General features: G+C 41.1%; 1 protein-coding gene across 1 annotated transcript in view; it reads right to left on the minus strand.

Moving 5' to 3' along the window:
* The window catches only part of ABCG1 (ATP binding cassette subfamily G member 1), a 51,041-nt gene extending 34,754 nt beyond the window's left edge, over window positions 1-16,287 (minus strand). Inside the window, exon 1 of the mRNA XM_085297893.1 lies at window positions 16,056-16,287. Coding sequence (XP_085154019.1) covers window positions 16,056-16,275 — 220 coding nt within the window. The 5' untranslated portion in view covers window positions 16,276-16,287. The remainder of the gene's footprint in view (window positions 1-16,055) is intronic.
* Window positions 16,288-22,494: the final 6,207 nt, after the last annotated feature.

Raw genomic sequence — 22,494 nt, forward strand, 5'->3', positions numbered from 1 at the left:
CTAGGATGTAAGCATGCTCTATTTTACACCCAGCAGGAAAGTGAGGTGCAATTACGCTCAGATTAATACAAAAGGAATTCAGAAAAAAATGTTGGCAGTTGTAAACAGAGAGGCAAAGTTATCCAAACATGTGTGAATAGGACCCACCATTGATACGCACAAGGGCTACAACCCATGCTCCCTTATAACTTCTCAAGAAAAAGGAACAAACAAAATACGAGCAATCTGATTACAAGACAAATCACTGAGAGCAGAAAATTACTCAACTTACATAATGCAATAAGCTTCTGTTGAAAAGTATCAACAAAATGTCTTTTCTTTTTATCACTCTTTATACCAATAGCATTCAGGTGGATAAAAAGGCTCCCATTTTTTGCAGTTATTTTTCCTGCGATTTTAGCTTATTATGCTGTTAATCCAGTAGCAACAGATTTGAAGCACTTCTAAGCAACCGATATTCTTTTCTTTTTCATTAAAAAAAAGATCAGGTTATTACTTCTTTTCTTTCCTAACATTGTATCACACTGTCACTAAAAAGGAGAAGGAATAAATACTTCTATAAAAATGCTAATTTCAAAATATTTGTTATACATATATACAGCCTGATTTTGTAAATAAATAAATATATCTATATAGATAGACATTACATATCTATATTCTTCTATTTATTACATAGAATCAGCAAGGTTTGAAGGGACCTCTGGAGATCGTCTAGTCCAATCTCCCTGGACTCTCTCCAGTAGCTCCATGTCTCCCTTTTACTGGGCAGCCCAGAACTGGACACAGGACTCGAGATGAGGCCTCCCAGGGCTGAGGAGAGGAGCAGGATCACCTCCCTCCACCTGCTGGCAACACTCTTCCTAATGCACTCCAGGAGACCATTGGCCGTCCTGGCCACAAGGGCACATTGCTGGCTCACGGTCAACTTGTCATCCACCAGCACTCCCAGGTCCTTCTCTGAAGAGCTGCTCTCCAGGTCAGCCCCCACCTTGTACTGGTGTCTGGGGTTATTTCTCCCTAGGCGCAGGACTCTGCACTTGACCCTTGTTGAACCTCAGGAGGTTCCTCTGCACCGAGCTGTTCAGCCTGTCCAGGTCTCTCTGAATGGCAGCACAGCCCTCAGGTGTGTCAGCCACTCCTCCCAGCTTGGTGTCATCAGCAAACTTGCTGAGGAGGCACTCTGTCCCCTCATCCAGGTCATTGATGAAGTTGAACAGGATGGGGCCCAGTACTGAGCCCTGGGGGTCGCCACTAGCCACAGGCCTCCAGCTGGACTCCACACCACTGATGACAACCCTCTGAGCTCTGCCTTTCAGCCAGTTCTCAATCCACCTCACTGTCCACTCGTCTAACTCACACTTCCTGAGCTTCTCTAGGAGGATGTTATGGTAGACAGTGTCAAAAGCCTTGCTGAAGTCAAGGTACACATTATACACTGCTCTCCCCTCATCTACCCAGCCAGTCATGCCATCAGAGAAGGCTATCAGATTGGTTAAGCAGGATTTCCCCTTGATGAATCCATGCTGGCTATTCCTGATCACCTTCTTTTCCTCCATATGCCTAGAGATGACATCTGGAATGAGCTGTTCCATCACTGGTTATATGTGCATATATATAAAAACAGAACTATTAAGAATGTATACATATACATACATTCTCATATTTACATGTATTTATACAGATATGCTGGACATATCTAGGTATATTTATACATGATATAGAACACTAATGCATTTTTTATATATAAAAATAAAGATAATACAGATAGTATATGCTCACAGAAAAATAAAAGGAGAATTTAGGAATCTTGGTAAGAAGTCAATACATTACTCTTTTCACTCTGAAATGGGGGGGCTATCTGATGCACTGAGACATGTCTACGTGATGTGTTGTCTGTAGGCACATTTCCACCACCATATAAATATGCATCATTCTGCTTCATTTGTAATACCTATCATCTGGACAGAAGTTAGAATCCAAGTTTGCTTAGGTTAAATCTGTGGGCAATGGGACGGAGGGCAAAAAAGATGAACTTTCCTTTATCACCACCATAGTCAAAATTCTAGTCTAGCCCTAATGCTCTGTTGCTTGACACTCAACAGACAAGGTTTCAAGGTTTAGCATAAAAGACATTAGCTTCTGTATTTTTAAAATGCACTTTAAGCATTATTCTACATTTATGGTGAAGAAAAGTGTCTTTTAGATAGTAGGCCACATTTTTCCCTGAGCAAGCTTTATTAATTTCAGTGAAATTGTATCAGGGATGAATTTGGTCCAAAATGTTCTACCATAAGATGAAAGTCCTGGCAGACTATCAAGTAGCTATTCTTTGGGTAAACTCTCTCCATTATGTCATTGCTGTGATTTCAGGATTCATTTGGCCCTGTACTTTTAAAGGGGTATAGTATGAATGCCTGAGCTGAGTCACAGGTTATCTCCCAAATTAGTTCCATTTACTTCAAGATGTACACCACTTTTTGCTCTAATTCACTTTGCTCAGGGAAGTTTATTTCCACTATTTAATACCTGTCAGTAAGAACCAAACACAGGGCATGACAATGCTGTAGCCATGCCCTATATGGGAAGACTTGTTTAATTCTTTTTTTATATATATATAATTTTTTTTATTATATTATAATTTTTATAATTTATAATTTTTTATTTATATAATATATATGCAGAGTATTTAGAGTACACAGGATTCAGAAGACTAATACTCATGCTTTTGTGTGGAAGATAAAGAGTAAGTATAGTAAGGGGTATTATGCATATTGTAGAGTTTCATCCTGGTTTTAGCGGTCCCAGGTGTTACACTATTACTGGACAAGACCCAATCACTCTCTCTGAGCACACAGGCTTACTGTGATCCCAGAGGTCAGACACTTGTGACTGCTTCAGGTAATATATTCCTCCTTGAGGTTTTTACATCATCATTTTCCTGGACAGGAAATCAAATAGCCAACTTTCTTCAGGAATGCTTGTCAATCTCCTCTGACTATTTTTAATATAGCAACTCACACAGTCATAATTTAGGTTTAAAGACAGCAGAATCTGATTTATTATAATTGCAAATGGCAGCAACTCTATTTCCTGTTTGCAGTTACTCACAGCTTTCCCGAAACTTTCACATGTGCGGGAAAAAACGTGTAGGTGTGAGTTCCAATTCAGTGATGGTCTAAGTCATGGGGAAACTTCTGATTGACTTCAACACGTTACTGGCCAGGCACATTACTTTATTTCTTTTCAAACAGGAAGTTTAGCAAAATCAAGTCTGCCAAACAGGTGTAAAAACTGTCTTTGTTTGGTTTCATGATTAAAGGCTAATCACAGTAAGCACAAAAACCTGTCCAGGGATTTGAGGAACAACGACAGTAACCTCATTGGCACAAACAGAGCTAGATGAATCAGCCACTCCCAAGACTCTTAGAGGAGACCGATGCGCTCGCTGGCTTTGGAGGGACACCTACCAAGATGTGCCAGTGGGGAAACCAGAGGGGCAATTGCCTACAGGGGAATAGCAGTTACTGTGCTGTGCAGGGAGAAGAGAATTTTGGAATTGTGTAAAGCTTATTATGGATGTTCAAGGGAATTACGGAGTGCACAGAAAACTTATTATAGGATACTCAGTGGAAATTCCAAAGATATGGAGAGGGATAGGGGAATGACTGAGGAATAACAAGCGTGGGGAAACAAGAGAAAAAAAAAGGATTAAAGGGGTCAGACACATGTAAATGGGCAGCTGGTCAATATGCTTATCTGACTAAGCACTGTGCTTGACCACTGCAATCTATTCTATGTTCTTATTCAGCCCTAGTTCTAATTATCTCCTGCGTGAGCTCACTCTGTGTGCATGGACGCTAGCAAATACCAAGGGGGATTAGTTGGTGAGTAGAAGAGGTTTGAGCGCCAGCCACAGGAGTAAGCGGCCACAAAACTGAGGGGCTCGTAGGTCCAGGTGCCAGCAACTGGAAGAGACTAGCACCTGGGACCAGATACTGGGCAGACTAAGCATCTAAAACTAACCACTGGAGACATTTCCTTTGTGTGCATGTATAACCCACCAGCAGGCTGTGCTCTCAAGCAGCCAGACAGGAGGAACTGCAGTGAGCCATCCTCACTGCTCACATTTGCATGAATGCCACTTTTATTCACTTTTTTATTAGCACTTTTTATTAGCACTTTTATGTGGGTGCTAATAAAGGCACTGCTGTGGTTATGTCGGTCCGTACTGCTGACTGTGGGCATTGCATGCATGCAGGTGCACCTGTGTGTATGTACCTATTGGGAATATATGCCAAAACTGGTTGCTAGCTGGACCTGTAAACACAAAACCACAGCTGCCATTTATCTATGGGGCTGGGGCAGGAGGAATCCCCTGATGGCCTGAAGCCCACTGGACTTAGTTACCACTAATGGTCTTGTTTTAAAATCCCCACAATCAGAAATTATTGCAAACTTCTCATGAACAACTCACAGTTCTGATTAAAAAAGAGCTGAAATCTGACCCAACCAGTTTTCAGAGAGCTCTCTAGTCCACTGTCTGCGTGCTTAATATCTACTTACCATCAATTTGCTCTGGAGGAAATTCTCCTTTGAATAATCCTGCAAGATTCAAGGTCAAAAGCCAAACTCAGATGAATAACCTTTCCTTGCCAGTGCATAGCTGCACCCCTCCACACCTTCCCTTGCCTTTCTGATGTTCAGATTGCCCCAGTGGCAGCATGTGATACTCACCTGCCTGGGACAAGGAGGAGATGCACAATCCCATGCAGCCACCTGCAGCTTTCAACTTTATGAGACTCAGATAGTATTGATATTCATTTCCACAAGTATTAAATAAGTTCTAGCTGAAGTCAGTGGCATTTTGACCCAGGTGAAATAACTGCCTATTCTCCAACAGCAAAGTATTTACCTTCAATCCCCCCGCCTTTTAATCCTGTATTCATTTACCAGTTCTAGTCCTGTTATGTCTATGCTACTCAAGTGTTTAATTTCCCAAGCAAGGTAATGACTGGATCATAATTAAAAATACACCAGCCATGCTGTCTCTGTGCAGCTTCATCCACTTGAGCGGTTCCAGAAGAACACAGCACATGCAACTATGGGCAGAGTTTAATTCCAGTGCTTAATGACAATATTGAAACTTTCAGACTTTTTTTTTTTCATTTTTGTATTAGCTAACTGCATCACTCCACATGAAATTCCTGTCTTTCTCTTGTCCATCATAAAAGTCTGAGGAACAGGAGACAGAGTAGAGGTCTCATTTATTTAGAAGCCTGACCATTGCATGATTACATTTTCTCTTCTCTATGTAGCAGATGTACTCCAATTATAAACAACATTTGTTATTATTCTAAACACGCAAAGCAGGAAGAAGTATGATTCTTACACAAAAGATGTAGGCTGTAGATACTAGATGAGAGGCAGATGGTAAATTATCTTGTAAAGCCAAGGTCTCTGCCATTTATTTTTCTTTGGAACAGATATATAACGAATAACGAAGAAACAAACAAGTGGTTAGCTCAGTTTGACTCTTACGTAATTCCAAATACTTCTTTCCACTACAAATTTGGACTACTTCATCACTATACTCTCTGAAGAGAATTAAGAGTCTTCAGAGTGCATTTGTTTCTCCCACTACAATCAACTAAGTCTAAATGAACTGTAAATTAAAATACAAACCTAACAGTGACAAGAAATTCTAGTCTGGAAATGTAATTAAAAAGGTTTCCAGTGCTTGAGTCTTGACTTAAGACATATTGCAATATAAGACTCCAGCCACACCATCCTCTAGATGGAATTATTTTGTCCTCATTTTACAGATATTTTTCTGTATTTTATACTAGCTCTTACATACACTATCAAATATTCCTTCTAAAATCTTCTTTGACAGAAAGGATCGAAAGGCCAAATTAAACTTAGCCATCTGCACTATGCATATAATTCACAAGCGAGTCATTTTCAGACATTTGTATCACCAGTGGGATAGTCCAACAAGCCTCCTGACAATTACGTTTAGGAACAAAGGAAATAAATACATAAAAACAATTAGATGTAGGAAGCTATGGCGATTTAAATAATTACTGAAAATTACCAGTGTTTCTTGCTCATCCATGTATGTGTTGTGACCTTCTTCCATCACATTTAAACTGTTATTTTGGAGATGAACAAGTTAAAGAATTGGTTGAAAAGTGCAATAGCTTTTCCATTCCATAATTCTTCCAAAGTGATCTGGAGAGATTCGGGAACTCTTAGCCTTTCCTTTTACTAATCAACATAGGCTTTGATATCAAGAAAAAGATAATGATGTTACTGCCTCATACAGCTTGTCCCTCAGCTTGATTAGGAGGTCTCCTTCAGTCCTAGACACTAAAGTTGTTTTTGTAAGTTATTTTTACCCTAGAGGACTGAACTTCCCATTTAGGAAAATCTAAGCAAGGGCTGGTTTTTTTGCCATCCCCGCTGCCTATGGTGTTAAAGGAAGACAGCTTACTTCTAGGTTAGGTTCAAAGCCTGGAAGCCTGCACAGCAGGCAGGCAATTGGAACCACTAACATATCATCTTGTTGTTGTACCAATGCTTTTGGTGTATCTTGGAAGTAATAGCTTTAAAAAAGGCATTTTTTCCTCTTACATGGATGTTACTACAACCATGGGTGCATTTCAACAAGATCCCTTATTAAAGCTCTTTATAGAAATGAATCTGACATGAAGAAAGACAGAAGGTTCTCATATAAACACGTAAGCAGACGAAGCAACCAGAAACAAAGAGCAGGAGTCAGTGGTCAATGAATGAAGTAAAGTTACCCCTGAGCCTCAAGGGATCTGTACTGGGCTATGCGTTGCTCACCTTACTCCTAACTTATTTAAGAAACAGGCCAATAGTGAGGTGACAGCAGGAACAGTAAAAGTCTGCTTTACTTCAGAAAACTGGGGAAGAATTTTAAGAAAGAAATGTTAAAGAATTTTAAGAAGAAATGCATCAAGAGCTATTGAACATAAGATACTACATCTGGCTTTGGAAAACCCTGAGCTGAGCTGCAATTTGGAATCCAGGTAAATAAATATGTCTGCCTGTTCTTACATGCTTTCTCAAGCATTTTTGCCTACTGTCAGAGAAGAGACTCTAAGCTAGGTAGACCTTCTCCGACTTTGTGCAGCAGTTGACTGACCTAAACTCCCATTTTTTTTTCTGTCAAAAATTCAGTCTTTTATGTTAGATATATTTCTTTAAGTACCTCAAGAGTGTGCTACCCACAGAGGTTTTGGGATAAGGCATGGCCTTTTTGCATAATGTATTTAAGGTTTGCCTCAAGGGCATTTTGAGACTGAGTAGTCACCCTTCATTTTGCAATGCTTTCGTTTTTAATCCAAATCAGTTCATTCCTGTATGCTAAACTATCATGTAGATTTTGCTGGGATTCTCCTTGAATTTTGTTTGGAATAATTCTTGAAATATCAGTTTTCAGAGTAAATCCAAACATTGTTTTCTAATAGAGGAAAAAAATGTCCTTCAGTTTTACAGGTGCAGTTGTAAATTACAACGCAGTTGGGTCTACCGAGTCAGGGCCTGTTACTTTTGAGAAATACCATGTTCTTTGAAGCCTGTCTTCTGAAAGCCAGTCAGTTTACTTAGAAGAATAATGCTATACAGTAGTGTAAAGAGATTTATTTTTTAGAGAACACAGCTGAACTCTGCGATCTCAAGTTCCCTGAGAACAAAAGCCTCATCTTAGTAAGCATGTAATTTTAGACCCCATGGGCTTCCAGAAGGCATATTTCAAGATGACATTTAAATACACAAGCAAAAATGGACTCTTAAAGCATTTTTATTCTTGGACTAGCTTCTATTCTTGGTTGCTTTGGTGATTTCTCTTTCCTTTTATTGAGATTAAGGAGAACTCTGATCCACCATCATTAGGATGAAGTCTTACAAATACAAAAAGACTCCGATTTACACATCTTTCAGAATTTAGATGCAGCTTCCAACTCTGGACCAAGTTCTTTGAAATACCATCACATGAAAAAAATAAACCTATATGCCAATTAGTGACTTGTTGTGCCATTACCCACATGGCATGGCTGCACGCCACCTCTTAAGATAAGATGGTGCACATAGTCTCTACTACCTCAACATCTTGTGCAAGAGATGAGGGCAGATGAGCAGAGGAGAGCAAAGCATTTAATCAGATCCCATTCAGTGTACAGAAAGCTATAGAGGGACCATGCTGACCATGAGGTAGAAACAGTGGAAAATGTACCTCAAGCTCCCAACAACTCATCATCCCCACTGCCATCACCACTTCTCTGGCATATAAGTTCTGAAATACTTAACTGGTCTCTCTCTAAAACTTCCTTCCTTGGCCATGAATTTTCACAACAACTATAAAATTTATTGCATGAAAATATTGGCTAGAATGTAAAAGAGGTAGGTCATAGACATGCTTCATTTTAATATACAATACCACAAAGAGAAGGAAAAAGGAAAATATATTCTGCTCATATCAGGACTCGGGGACCAAGACTCACTAACTCAAGCAAATGCACACATTTCTAAAAAAAGGCACCACTTACAAAAAAAAAAAAAAAAAAAAAAACAGCAAACAAGAACAGTGGGTTCCACATGGAGAAAAATAAATAATCCTACTCATTTAGGTGTAACTACTACTGAAATAAGTTCATACTGAGCTGGGAAACAGTTGAAGAGTCAGACTCAGGGGCTGACCAAAATCTGTCCCTGATTACCTCTGTTTTACACAATTCATGCAAGAGGATGCGAGGAATTGTTATGCATCATCTAATATATCATTTTCTATCAATTAATATCACCATAATTTACTCTAGTGACAGTGATTTCTCAGTATATTTTTACCAACTTGAGACAGCTTTAAGTATTAAAAGAAAAACTGCACAGATCTTATCAAGGTTGAAGCATGATTTCAGAAACTCTTCTGTTAAAAATCATACGCTATATTTTCACTAATTTTACTAAAATTTTAAAACACTGAGAAAGAATCCATAAAATGTCCGGTTAAAGATCTTTTACTAGTATCACAGTTCATTTTAACCAGCCTGACTTGCTTATTCTTTCTAACATACATATATTGCATTGCATCCATTCTGCTCTCCAAAACAAAAACACACTCTCAGACAAAGCAGGCTAAAATAGATGGAAACAATACAATCCATCTGTTCAGGAAAGGAAAAAAAAAATAAAAATAAATCCCTCTCTCACTAAGGGGGTTTCACCACTTCCCGTTCGACATCTCTTCCTCTCATCTTAGCAACAGCGCAGGGAGCAGCCAACCAGGACGGGCTCCCCGGAGCCGGAGCATCGCAGCCGGGGTTACTGCCGTGCATTGACCGCCAGTAACCGCAGCCAGGCAGAGCGCGCATGCAGCACCTCTACCGCAGTGCACCTGCTGCGGATGAGGACAGGCTTTTTCTGACTCCTCGAGCAAAGATTAGCAAATAATTTAGGGCAAACCCTCCCCTCCCCCTCCCCTCCATAGCACCCCCTCTCCCTGTCATTTGGGTCTTCAGATCTCTCCAGGAGGACGGGAGCTCTGAAATGAAGTCGCACACGAGAAGAACTCCATGTAAAGAAACAAGCCTGTCCAAGTGCGTGTATCTGAACAAACCTGCAACAGATCATCAAAGCCAGTCAGCAAAACTCAGCCTGTTTAAAGCTGTCTGAACAACCTGACAGGGTGTTATGCTTCCATCTTCTTTAGAGATGTGTATTAACAAAACCTTGTATCTGAAATGCAGGTATCTACCTGTTCTATCTCAGATGGCGATGGGCGCTTTTTGTTCTTCAACAATATTAAGCAACCTGCCAAAGATTCTATATTTCCCCATCAGAGACCATACAGCATAAACCCTGTCCTTCATTCCTCTCCTTTCACAGGCAAGCATCATCTGCTCTTTAATGTGCTGAATCTCAAAGTCATGAAGCAATCACTTTATGAGAAAAGGCTGGATCTCGCTGGCTAACTGTTTTCACAGGGTCTGAGCTATCAGAACAACTCCAAAACAATCAGAATTTAATTATGACATTTTCTGCTGGGCATGAATTTCGGTATTGCCAGTAATCAGCATCACAAAATAGTGGGTCACATCCTGACTGGCTGGGGCCCATTCCCTGCGAGGTTACTAAAGATCAAACCCTACCAAACTTAGATTCGAACACATTACAAATGAGTCATTACAGTCCTCAAAATAACAATGGAGAAATTACCAACTAATATGTTGCCCAATTAACCATGCATACTCACAAGGCTAGAAAAAAGTAACCTCCAAGTTGTTGCAGAATTTTAAAAGCTGTTTTATTATTACTTTCTTCATGGATGCACTTGAGTTATGTAGGAATGGTATTGCCATGGGATCCTACGTTATGTCAAAGATCCCTAGAAACAAATGGATAAATGTCCTTTGGTGTATATATAGAATCAAACAAAGCATGTTCTCAGGCTCTGTGGATCCTGTTTCTCCCCATTTAAGGAACCTATACCTGATCTATCAGAGGATTCTGCTCTTTCTCTTCCCCTTCAAGTCAGCTAGCTGTATGGTCTTAAGAGAAAGGAGAAGGCATTCTCGGATGAAGCAGCTGTAACACTTTCCTGTGGTGTGAAGCTTCCTTTTTCTGGCTTTGCCAGTTCATCCTCATCTTACAAAACATTGTATCTGCCTTAGCAGCCCTGGAGCTTGCTTAAGCTAATCTTGAATGTTGCCAGTCTGCAGGAGACTACTGGCACATGCTTGAGCAAAGACTGAATTCAAACACTGAGGCACATTTGCAGCTCTGGGGAAACCTGAAATGTTGCCCCCTCGAGAGCTTGGCTAAGTCACTTTTCAATCTCTTCCTTCAGAACTGGAGAAACAGTTCTTTCCACCCACTGAGAAAATGCCTACAAACATTTTTGGGGAAAGTGATTGGGGCCCTTTCGAAAAGGTAATTCTGTAGCCTTTTCCAAATTTTCATACTGAAGAAAACTCCTACTGAATTGAATGGGTCAAAGATACAGTCTGTTTCATCGAGGACTCGCCTGCCAGATTCATTCTCTTTTAATACATCAACTTCATCAGGAATTACACACGAATGAATCAAGACCAGAGTCATACCAGTCTTTGTTATGAATCTGATAAAAGCTCATTAAAATGAGTGGAACAGGCTGTTTGTAGCAAGCAGCATTTATCACATAATTCTGAGAATGAAATTCACCTTCCTTGTTTTCAAGATGAAAGTGAGATTTAATAGATACATTAGAGATGGTAAAGCTGAGACATAAATCAATGAAAAAAATCTTATTTAAAGACTACTATGGCTTATTTAGCTTCTTTGTTGTTCACAAGCAAAGCAAATTCTCATTTTTCCTGATTTTAATAAAAATTCAATGATGTTAGATACCATACGAGTTTCACTGTTTGAACAATAGGGCTAAGTACAGAACACAATGGCAGCATTACTAATTATTACTCCTTTTGTTAATTTAGAGCTTAACCTTAACATTACTCTGCAATACCATTCTTACTGAGGGGAGTAGGCTTTTTGTTGTTGTTGTTGTTTATTTGAATTCCTCTCCAACATGTTGGCACAAATTCTCTTAGCAAGGAAACTATATTCCTTCCTTTACATTCCAGCACTCACCGAAAGGTTTTAATTCATTGCAGCCACGGCGAAAGATGTAGAAATAGCAAAATTTTTTTTGAGCTCCATATCAGAATAGAAACACTATTAATTTACAAGGCACATTTCATAACAGCCTCCGTTTTCCATTAGTGCCATAAGTAGCACCAAAGAACAATATGAACTGAGGTATTTTCCATTTTTCTTTTTTCCATCTTGTGCCTTTATTTTAGCTTACTGTGTTATAAGAATCAGTTGCATTTCCTAGACTGGAGTTTGTATCGTCAAGAGTGTGTTAGGTGTTTCTCTTCTCATACGAAAGTGAATTTAAATATTTCGTACTAGGGCAATAAGAGATCCTTTTAGCACTGGAAACCCCCAAGAAGCATAAAGCTGACACAGCCATTAGTGTTTGGAGGCGCAACATTGCCCTTTTGCTGAGCAGAGACAGATTAAAACCCATTGCAAAGCCCCAGTTTCCCTTTGGAGAAGAAACAAGAGGCAGTCAGAGTAATTTCAAGCATGATACATTTATCTACAAGCCTGCTTATTTTAAATAGAGATGTCTAAGATTACACACAAACCATTCTAATCGCAGAACAAGTAACATGATTCAAGGAATCTGATACTTCTGTTCTTACCTTCATTTGATACTGTTTTGCAATTTCATTTCCATGTTTTCTATTTCTCTATTTGAAAATATTTCTATTAAAACTATTCATTTTATTAAAACTGGAGTTTTATTTTTTATTAAAACTGGAGTAGGGAATGTGACAAGGAGAAAAGTTTATTTCTACAGCGTCTCTATAATCTGGCTAGCAATTCACAGACCCACAGATGTGCTGCTTGGAAGGGACCTCTGGAGGTTGGTTCATCCAGCCTTCTAATCCAAACAAGATGATGACCAATACTAGATCAAGTCAGCCATGCCTTTGCCCAGTCAAATCTTGGAAATGCCAATGACAGAGAATTCACACCCTCTCTGGGTGACCTGTCCCAGTGCTGCACGACCTTCCTGATGAAAAGGTTTTGTCAAATGAGCTGCTAAATATGCTAAATAAACATGTGGCCATTGGCTCTTCTTATATCAGCTGACCCTACTGAGAAGAATTTGGCTCCATCATATTTATAACTGCCCTTTAAATAGTTGTAAGCCACTTTTCGATCACCTCTTAGCCTCTTATTCACTAGATCAAACAAATCCAGCTCCTTCAGCCTCTCCTCAGAGATTCTCCAACCAATTTCTTAACTCTCTGCCAGACTTTTTCCAGTTTCCCATCATCTCTGTTGAACTAGAGGGCCCAAAACTTCACACAGTATCTAAGATGTGGTCTCAACAATGCTGAGTAGAGAAGGATAATAACTTCTCTCAGTCTGCTGGCCACAGCCTCCAAATGTAGTTTGTTATGGGATTTACCTTATTTGCAACAAGAGCACATTTTGGCTCATATTCAGCTTGGGATCCACTGTGATCCCCAAGTCTTTTTTAGACCCTTGGCTAACAGAAGAGTGCCAAGACCTACTGACAGATGGCATACTTCACAGCCACTCTGAAGCTTCCTTAGTGATCCAAGGAAAGAGATACAGAGGAAGACCAGGCAAGGAGTGGAAAATATCAACTCCTACTCAGAGATACCCCCAAAAAAGATTAATCTTTCAAATCCAGTTGTAGTGACCATAGTCACTGCATAGACTGCATATGGTATAGACCATACCACAACTGGCCATTCAACAGCATGACATCTTGTCAGGATATGCCATTTTGTTCCAAGTCAGGGTACTCACAGACATGTCAACAAATACAGACAGAGGATTTTGGTCTAGAACTCTTTGATTCTTTTTGGCCAGTAGAAAGAGATCCAGCCAAAAACCACAAGTTTTTAAATCCTGCATTGGACGCTTTGGCACAGGAACTGTGAAAGAAATGGAATATTTCTTGAGGAAATAAACGTCAAAATGTGAGTTCATTCCACTAAGACAAAGAGTAATTTTGAATGTATGAAAGTTGCTGCCAAACTGCATTGTTCTCCAACAGATAGCATGGCTACAAACATTTTTAATAAATAATTAAAAGATAGCAGGAATGCACACACAAAGTTTTGATGTTGAAAGAAACATTAGAGCCTTGAGCCTGCATATTCTTCAACAAATTAATAACAAGATGCATAAGCTACCATAGATATGGTAGCCCTTCTTTGGCTGCTCATATCACACATTTCTAGACTATTAAAGCCTTGGTGTTCCAACAATGACAGAGAATTTCCAGACAGCAACAACATACTTTGTGAACAATCGCAAGTGGAATCTTTAAGTCAGTGAATTTATAGATTTAAGGTGAGTGCAGATATCAAGTATGGCTCAGCTGAGAAGCACATTGGCAAAGTCTTACCTCTTAAAAATAACTAAAGCACACAATCATATATTTTTATGTTACTAAGACAGAATTCCTCAAGGAAGAGCAATTATGTCATTTAGTACACAAAGTTCTCCTTAAGAGTTCAATATTTTCTCTTGGGTCTCTTTTTGCTAACAGGAATTTACTGCATGCCCTAATTTTCCTTCCAAAGAGATCACTAGTCACACACAAAAAATCCACAAATCCTCAAGAAAACATGCGGTTATACAAAGCAGATAAAGGTATAAAAAGAATATGAATGCAAAGTAGATGAAAAAAAGACTGCATCCCCTTACACTCACCTTTCAGAAGTGGAATAGACCAAGTGCCTATAAAGCACAGGGCTGAATATCCTTACTCCCACCATCAGCACCAGAAGCACTGTCTCAGAGACAGCTGTGCTAAGTAAAACTGTATTGTGAGAGGAAAACAGAAATGCTTCACTTCCTTGAGATGCATCCAATATCTGCATCATTTTGGTGTGTCCTGCCTTACAGGCTGCAAACTCTGCTGTGCATTAGCAAAGCAGCAAGGAAAAGAGAATCCTGATCTGGGACTAAACCTCAGGATTTAGTCCTAGAAATAGTCAATAATTTTCATCAGTTAAAAAAAAATGGTATAATTAAAGATACCCATCCTAGAAAACCAAGAAACATGGATGGGCTGACATGCCTACAGCTCATAGCCTTGATTTCCAAACACAAGATTTTAGAAGAGTTCATTTCCTGCTGTCAAGAGCCTTCTTAAAGTCCAAGATGCTTGCTCTTCTCAAAGTGCACTGAAGAAATAACCATTTGACAACACAACCTATTGTAAAAGTTAAAAAAGTCTTCATCTGTGCAGATACTAAAACTTTGACTAGACATAGTCCTGGACAACCTGCTCTAGCTGACCCTGCTTGGTACCCCTTCCAACCCCAACTATTCTGTAAGAAGTTAAAAAAACAAACAAACAAACAAACAACAAAAAAAACACTTTCTCAGAAGGCGGGAGCACCTGCCCTATGAGGAATGGCTGCGAGAGCTGGGCCTCTTCAGCCTGGGGAAGAGAAGACTGAGGGGGGATCTTATCAATGTGTCTAAGTACCTGAAGGGAGGGTGTCAAAGCGACGAGGACAAACTCTTTTCAGTTGTCCCATGTGACAGGACAAGAGGCAATGGGCAAAAATTGAAGCACAGGAAGTTCTGCCTGAATATGAGGGGGAATTTCTTCCCTGTGAGAGTGACTGAGCACTGGACCAGGTTGCCCAGATAGGTTGTGGAGTCTCCTTCTCTGGAGATCTTCCAGGCCCGCCTGGATGCAATCCTGTCTAACCTGCTCTAGGTGACCCTGCTGAGCAGGGGGTTGGACTAGATGATCTCCAGAGGTTCCTTCCAACCTTACTGATTCTATGACTCTATTCTATGATTCTCCCCGCCACCTTCATCTTTGAAATACTGCATGTTCCATCACCCCAGCAGTAAAATGTAAACATGCAAGATCACAGGACACAGATATTTGGCAATGCAGCTATACTACATTTACTTCAGACATTTTAGAGGTGGGAGGTAAAAGTAAACTGTTATATGAACTATTGTCAAGCCAATATATCCATCTACAGTATCTTTGAGAGTGCAATGGGCCTTATGCCCCACTGCACCAGGCCCCTGGAAGTGTCCCTTCGCCCATTAGGGGGCAGTGGAAATCTCCACATCCCTGAAAAGGTTGCATTGTCTTCTGCTTCCAGAGCAGAGACAAATACTTTATCTGGCCTTTGAATCAGTCCTGGGACAGTCTCCTCATGCTCTCTTCAGCCATAATTTGCTTTCAGTCTTTGTTCTTTATTTTTCATTCAGAATGAACATTTTTTTCCTTACTCTGAGGAGTTTATCTGGTATAACAAGAACCCAAACTTGTTGCAGCAACTGAGAAAACATGTTCCCTTTACCAGCTTTACTCACCATCCACAACATACTCATTCCACCTATCATGACCACCCACCTGAGCAGATAATAACATTTGTATTTTAGCTAAAACATTAGATTTTCCTTACCCTTCTTCTTCCACCATGGCCCTTCCTGGATAGAGTACGACAGTTCTTTAAACTCAATGTTCACAGCTGGTCTGCGGGGTAGGTAGGAAAAACGATGAGCTTCTGTCAGAGTGTTGTCCACCTTTTTTAAGTGCCCATTCATCAGTCGAACATCTTGGTTGTCTGTGCCATTTGATACCACTTCATCCACTGAAACACACACTGACTTTGGCTCAGCCATAGTACAGACAGAACTGCTGGTATTCTGGAGAGCAAAAGTTGAAGAAAGAACAAACATCACAGACTTTTGTTTAGGAATACATTTCAAATCTTTTTGCACCAGAAGAAGTATCTAATAATACATGAGTCCTGCAAAACAATGTGCTGAAAGGTGATGAGAAAAAAAATAGAACAAATTTTTGTTTGTTCTGCCTATGTCTTGACAAATAGATAAAGAACTCCTGCATACCTACTACTCATAGCACACAATACCCATATATTCTAAGTATAGTTCCCACTATGCTGTGTTCGGTTTCTCATACACTGGCAGAACTTGATTTTAGTTGTTCTGATTCCAGGGCTTGTACTTGGACTGAGTTATTTGAGCTTGGTTTAGCTCAATTGGTTAGAGCGTGGTGCTAATAATGCCAAGGTCACAGGTTTGATCCCCATATGGGCCAGTCCTTTGAAGGTTGGACTAGACGATCTCCAGAGGTCCCTTCCAACCTTACCAATTCTATGAAAAGTGAAAGGGAGCTAGTAGAACCATTATTTGCAGAGACATTTTAAGAGACAGGCATTCAAAAAATCTAAGAGCTCTTATTCCTTTAATTTTTATATATTTGTGTAATATATTTGTGTATATATAGAATATATTTGTGTAAATGTGAAATTGTGTATGTTCACGCTTGCACAAATTCAGAGAAGCATAGTTTTCTGGATGATTTGCTCCAATAATGATAGTTCAGGGACTCTGCAACCAAGAACAGTATACCTTCTTTCCTAGAGGTCTGTTAGGAAAGCATAGACCTTTATATCCAAAATCCTCGCATATCTCCAAATTAGAGCACACCTTCTTTGCTCGTGAGTGATCCTTAATGGAAATCTTATTGCCTACATAGACATGTTAAACCATGCTCCAGTACTTGCACCCCTGACACTGCGGTCAATGCTCTGTGCTTATGGCTGTACCTTTATCACACTTCACCCATCACAGAAATCTGTGCAATTCAGCTTGGCATTTTTTTGACTGAATCACTTCTCCCTCCTCTCCAGAGCATGACAATGACCTGCTGCCTGCCCTCTTTCTTCTTTTTTATTAGTCACACAAAGTCAAAACTTTTTCCATTCTTTTTATCTGAATGGGCACCTCACATTGCCATCAATGGGATGTGTACCAAGCCTAAAGGAAAACAATCATAAATGCTCTTCAGCTAAGCAGAATTTTGAACAATTCAGAGGATGTTGTCATCTGTTGTTCTGAGTATGTGATGACCAGGGTCAAGCATCTGCACAGTTGTCTACTGCAATGTCTAATATTTTTAATGCAGAGCTAGATTGGAAAAAACTTCTATAGATAGCTTACGTGCCAGGCTTTCCATGCTGTCACATCTGTCCAACAATCTACCTGTCTCCAGAGGTATCTGCTGAAAAGCAGGTGCGCTGCACTGCTTTTCAAGGCATCAGTGCTGAACATCCTCAAACTAAGAGCTGTAGGATCATGCCATTGTTCCCCACACACTTGTCCTCCAACACAGTTAAGATGTCACATTCCTTCCTTTCACTGTGCCATTTTCATCCTCTCCGTCATAGCCCATGTTTTTTTTCATTCATGTTGAATAAGTACTGCTGTTCACATTAGTCACTTGTCATGAATGCTGATGGAAAACCCTAAAAAATAGTCCTACATACCCAGTAGTTAGCTAGTGTCTTCAGGTTCTGCACGTGTGAGCCCCCTAATTCTAGACATAAGAATCAGCTCAACTTACTACATTTTCTTGGGAGATTTTAATCAAGCTCTTAAGTAACTCAGGTCAGGTATCCACTAAGATTTACTTCCAGTTTCTTAAATAGTTGAGTGTAATGGCATGTAATTTGAATAGCGTAATGTGAAACATCTTAGAACTGAACAATTAAACCAAGGGAACCTCCCTCATGCCTAAAAAATGGAAGTAGAAGGTGAACTAACAACATGCACTCCTGCACGTTTTCGAGACTTACTTTTTAAGTAACTCTGCATGTTATATGCCTAGGCAAAGGCAGTCTTAAGCTGTTTGGTTCACAGAAACCACTGAGTACCTTCACATGTCAGAGGGGGTTATTCAAAACCTAACTCTCAATGAGCAGGTCACCTTGAGTATTCAGGTAACAGTTAGAACTACTCCAGGTTAAGCCAGCTCGAAACGAAAGCATCCTTTGGACAAGATCCTTGCTCTCTTCTTGCAATCTGGCTTAATCACCAATCCAAAACCAGAGGATTTTATCCCTGAACAGTAAATAAAGCATTTTGATCATTCAGTCGGTTGAAATGCCTGCTTTCAGTAGACTATGACACAGTCATTCCAACCTTAGTCATATGCTCTCTTCCTCCAGGGACAATCTGCTGTGGGTGATGATCACCCCAGGAGCCTGGGATCTTGCAACTGGCTCTGAGCTGCAGGACCAGTTCTGCTTTCTCAGAGATGGGCACTGGCAACAGCTACAGACTTAACTGCGCCCTCCACAACTACTCTCTGAACACAATTCAAGTCCTTGCATATATCTACTGGCATAAACCAACCATTTGTTTTTCTACTGACATATATGTACAATGGTGTATTTGAAGTGATGCGCATTTCAAATACATCTGTGCAACAGATATAAAGAGCACATGCTCTGAAAGACTCTCCTTTCATCTTATCTGATTTTGTACAGTTTTATTTCCAAAATTCCTATACAAAGTTTAATTGCTTCCTAGTGTTTATCAGGCACAGCAATAAACACATTCTCATTTGAAGTAGTGAAATGCTCCCACATGCTCTGTATGTGCTTTCACCAAACAACTTCTCTGCAGAATTTCCCCCTCTTCCAATCTACCAGCAATCTTCCACCAAAGCCATTATATAAAAGAGATGGAAAGGTTATAGCCCCTCAGCAAATCTGTGAGAGGGGGTAAAGAAAAAAAAATCACGGGATGCGGTCGCGGAGCACGGAGCATGCTCAGAAAACCCGCTAATCCCCTTTTATTAGCTCAGGCAAGAGGTAACTAGCGGTCAAATCCCGCTACGGGCGGCGGAGCGCAAACCTGCTGCCTCCCCGCGCCTGGGTACCCGGTACCGGGCACTGCGCACCCCTGCCCCTGCCCCGGCTTTCCGAGGGTCCCAGCGCGGCAGAGCCCCTCGCCCGCCGCGCATCGCATCGCACCGCACCGCACCGCACCGCACCGCACCGCTCCGCTCCCCTCCGCGGCGCCGAGCCGGCTCCCGCCGCCGCCCTGCGCGGAGCCCCGCGGCGGGCGCAGCGCGCCTTACCGAAGCGGTGCCCGCGGAGAAAGCCGCCATCAGACAGGCCATGTGCCCGCCGCCCGTCGCCCGCCGGCGGCCGCGCTCGCTCGCTCGCTCGCTCCCCGCCGCCGCCGCTGCCCCGCGCCGGGCTCCCCGCCCCGGCGCGCCTTTGCCTTTCGGGGCGCGGGTGCGTAGCCCGCCCTCCGGGTGCCCCCGAGTTTTCTCGGGGAGGACCTGCTTTTCCTCCGCCGTCTGTGGGGCTGCTCCTCAGACGCTTCGCCGGGCCACGGCGCGCTGGAAGGGGCTTGCGGAGAGCCGCCGAGCAGTGCTTTAGCGCTGACAGCAGCTGGTCCCACAAGGGGATTGTGGCTACTTCCCCGAGGGGGCAGGGGGTGCGAGTACTACCTAATTATGGCTCATATCCGCTCTCTCTTTGGCTCTTCAGACCCTGAGACTCCCAGCCCAAAACATAAATCACACGCAATTGATGTGTAAACCAAGCAAGATATTGTGGGTCAGAAATGAGAGAAAAAAATTCTGAAAGTGACAGAGAATTTCCTTCATCTGTTTTCTTTTTTTCTACCTCTCAGCAAGATTCTGTGATATTGAGTACAGTGAAGGACAGAGGGCTTGAAGCAAATCTGTGCCAGGTACTGCGCCTGTCAAGTGCACTGGGTAGTGTTCACAGGGGTGTATTTGCACTGCAGACTTGGAGATCTCCAATTAGATTTTAAATTAGCCTAGATTAGCCTTGCTAACCAGTGACAGAAAGTTTTGTCTAACCAGGTTACCATGCCAAAAGGCTAGTTACCAAAATATCTACTATTGTTTTCTGGCATCCTCTGAATCTAAGTAGTGGCCATGGAGATCAATGCTGAGGCTAGACTGTCACTAATGTCCCCTTTAATTGCTCTACAGCAAGCTTGGGCATTTCTGCAGAGACTATAAAGCCATAAAAATCCAAATTATACTTCCCTCAAAGGTTCTTGTGATAGTCAAGGTCTTAAGTAATACAAGTGTAGGACTCCACATAAAGAAGTTCCCAAGTGCAGTCCTGGCTCTCTCAGTATACTCTAGGTACAGTTAAGTAGGCTTTAAATTAGCTGGTATAGGCCCCAACAGAGTAGCTGGAGCATCACTGCAGCCCATAAACTTAGTTATCTCTGTGTTAAACAGAGAATCATAGAATGGTTGAGCTTGGAAGGGACTTCTGGCAACCATCTAGTCCAAATCCCCTGCTCCAGAAGGGTCACCTAGAGCATGTTGCCCAGGATTGTGTCCAGGTGACTTTTGAATATCTCCAGAGAAGGAGACTCCACAGCCTCTCTGGGAAACCTGTTCCAGTGCTCTGTCAGCCTCATGGTAAAAATTTCCCTATGTTCAGCCAGAGCTCCGTATGTTTCAGTTTGTGCCCATTTTCTCTCATCCTGTCACCACTCTCCAGCCTGTTGAGGTCCCTCTGAAAGGCAGCACAGCTCTCTGGTGTATCAACCCTCTCCCCAGTTTTGTATCACCAGCAAACTTGCTAAGGGTGAACTTTATCCAGATCATTGATGTATAAATTGAGCAAGATTGGACCCAGAATCCTCCATTTGAATGGGTTTTGCAGCATCTGATGAGCTCTGCTTGCCACTCACAGAAGATCCACTAAGTTGAATATAGCCACAGTGTACACTTGCCCCATCATCCTTGGCTTTATAAACATGGTATAACCATGCCCAAATACCCACTAGACCTATTTTCTGCATGTTCTGAGACTCAGTTTACAGCCCTCTGGAAGCATCAGAAAGAGTAAAAAGGGGCATAAATTGTAGCAAAGTTCTGAGAATTACATTCAACATGTCTACAAAGGATTTTATACATGAGTTCATAATCCGTTAGGCTTCTAAGCAGGAGGTTGTTGTAATACTGGGCATTCACACAGCATTGTACAGACACTGAGGTAATCTGCACAAAGCCCCTGGAAGATGGGTAGATATTTTATCCTTTTGTAGAGAGGGAGCAACATTTACATCCAGCCATGCAACACTGCTGGAGCAGGACTGCTGCTAGGAACATGTGAATGTCTGTAGTAGTTCAGAGCAAAGGCCCATCTCCCACAGTACCCTGGCTATTGTCAGGGGCCAAAAATCAGGCGCTCAAAGAAGAGCACAGAACCATTACATATCAGACTTCTCCCTAGTCTTACAGTCTACAGCCTTTTTTGACTCAAGACTTTTTGACTTTCTGACATAGCAATAGCTTCTGAGTAATCAAATAAACTTCAGCAGATATCTCTTCTGTTAATTTGTCCAAACTTACCCTTGAACATGTGAACTTTTACCATCCACTACATCCTGTGGCCAAGGAACAGAGCACTGAAGTTCATTGCTACTAGTCTTGGATTCAGTCAGTAGATATTGCAGAATATAACACATGTAAACACGTTGGGGGTAAAAATATATCTATGTGCTCTGGAGTACCAGAAGAAACATGGGCCTATACAGAAGTCCTAGCTGAAGACTTGAACTATGTTGGAAAAGAAATTTGAGAAATGGTTATCTCCAAATATTAGAAATAGAAAGAAATTGCAAAGATTATTCCAGTGAGAGTTTAAGGTTTTAATTACCTTGATTTGGAGCAGTTGTCTGTAGCACCTAGTATTTGTTAGAGCTTGTGTCATTATTTTCCCTTAGAAAAACTGAGAGGCTATATTATTTCCCTAAAAGACCCCCAAAGAGCTGTGAAATACTACTGTATATTTTAAGGCATTTTGCAGGTTAAAAAAAACTACTTTAGGACATCATATATTTTAAGGTCAATAGAACAAGATAGAGAAAGAGCATGAGATACCCCAATACCAGTATATGTGCAACACAGACCCAGCACAATGCTTATTCTCCTCCATATCAACTTCTTAAAGGCTCAGGGAGGAACAAGGTAAAAATAAAGGCTCTAACAAAACAAATTCACAGTACTGAAATCTGCTGCACAAACAA

The sequence above is a fragment of the Rhea americana genome, unplaced genomic scaffold (assembly GCF_003343005.1).
Source record: "Rhea americana isolate MKP2758 unplaced genomic scaffold, rheAme1 scaffold_132, whole genome shotgun sequence".
Lineage (NCBI taxonomy): Eukaryota > Metazoa > Chordata > Aves > Rheiformes > Rheidae > Rhea > Rhea americana.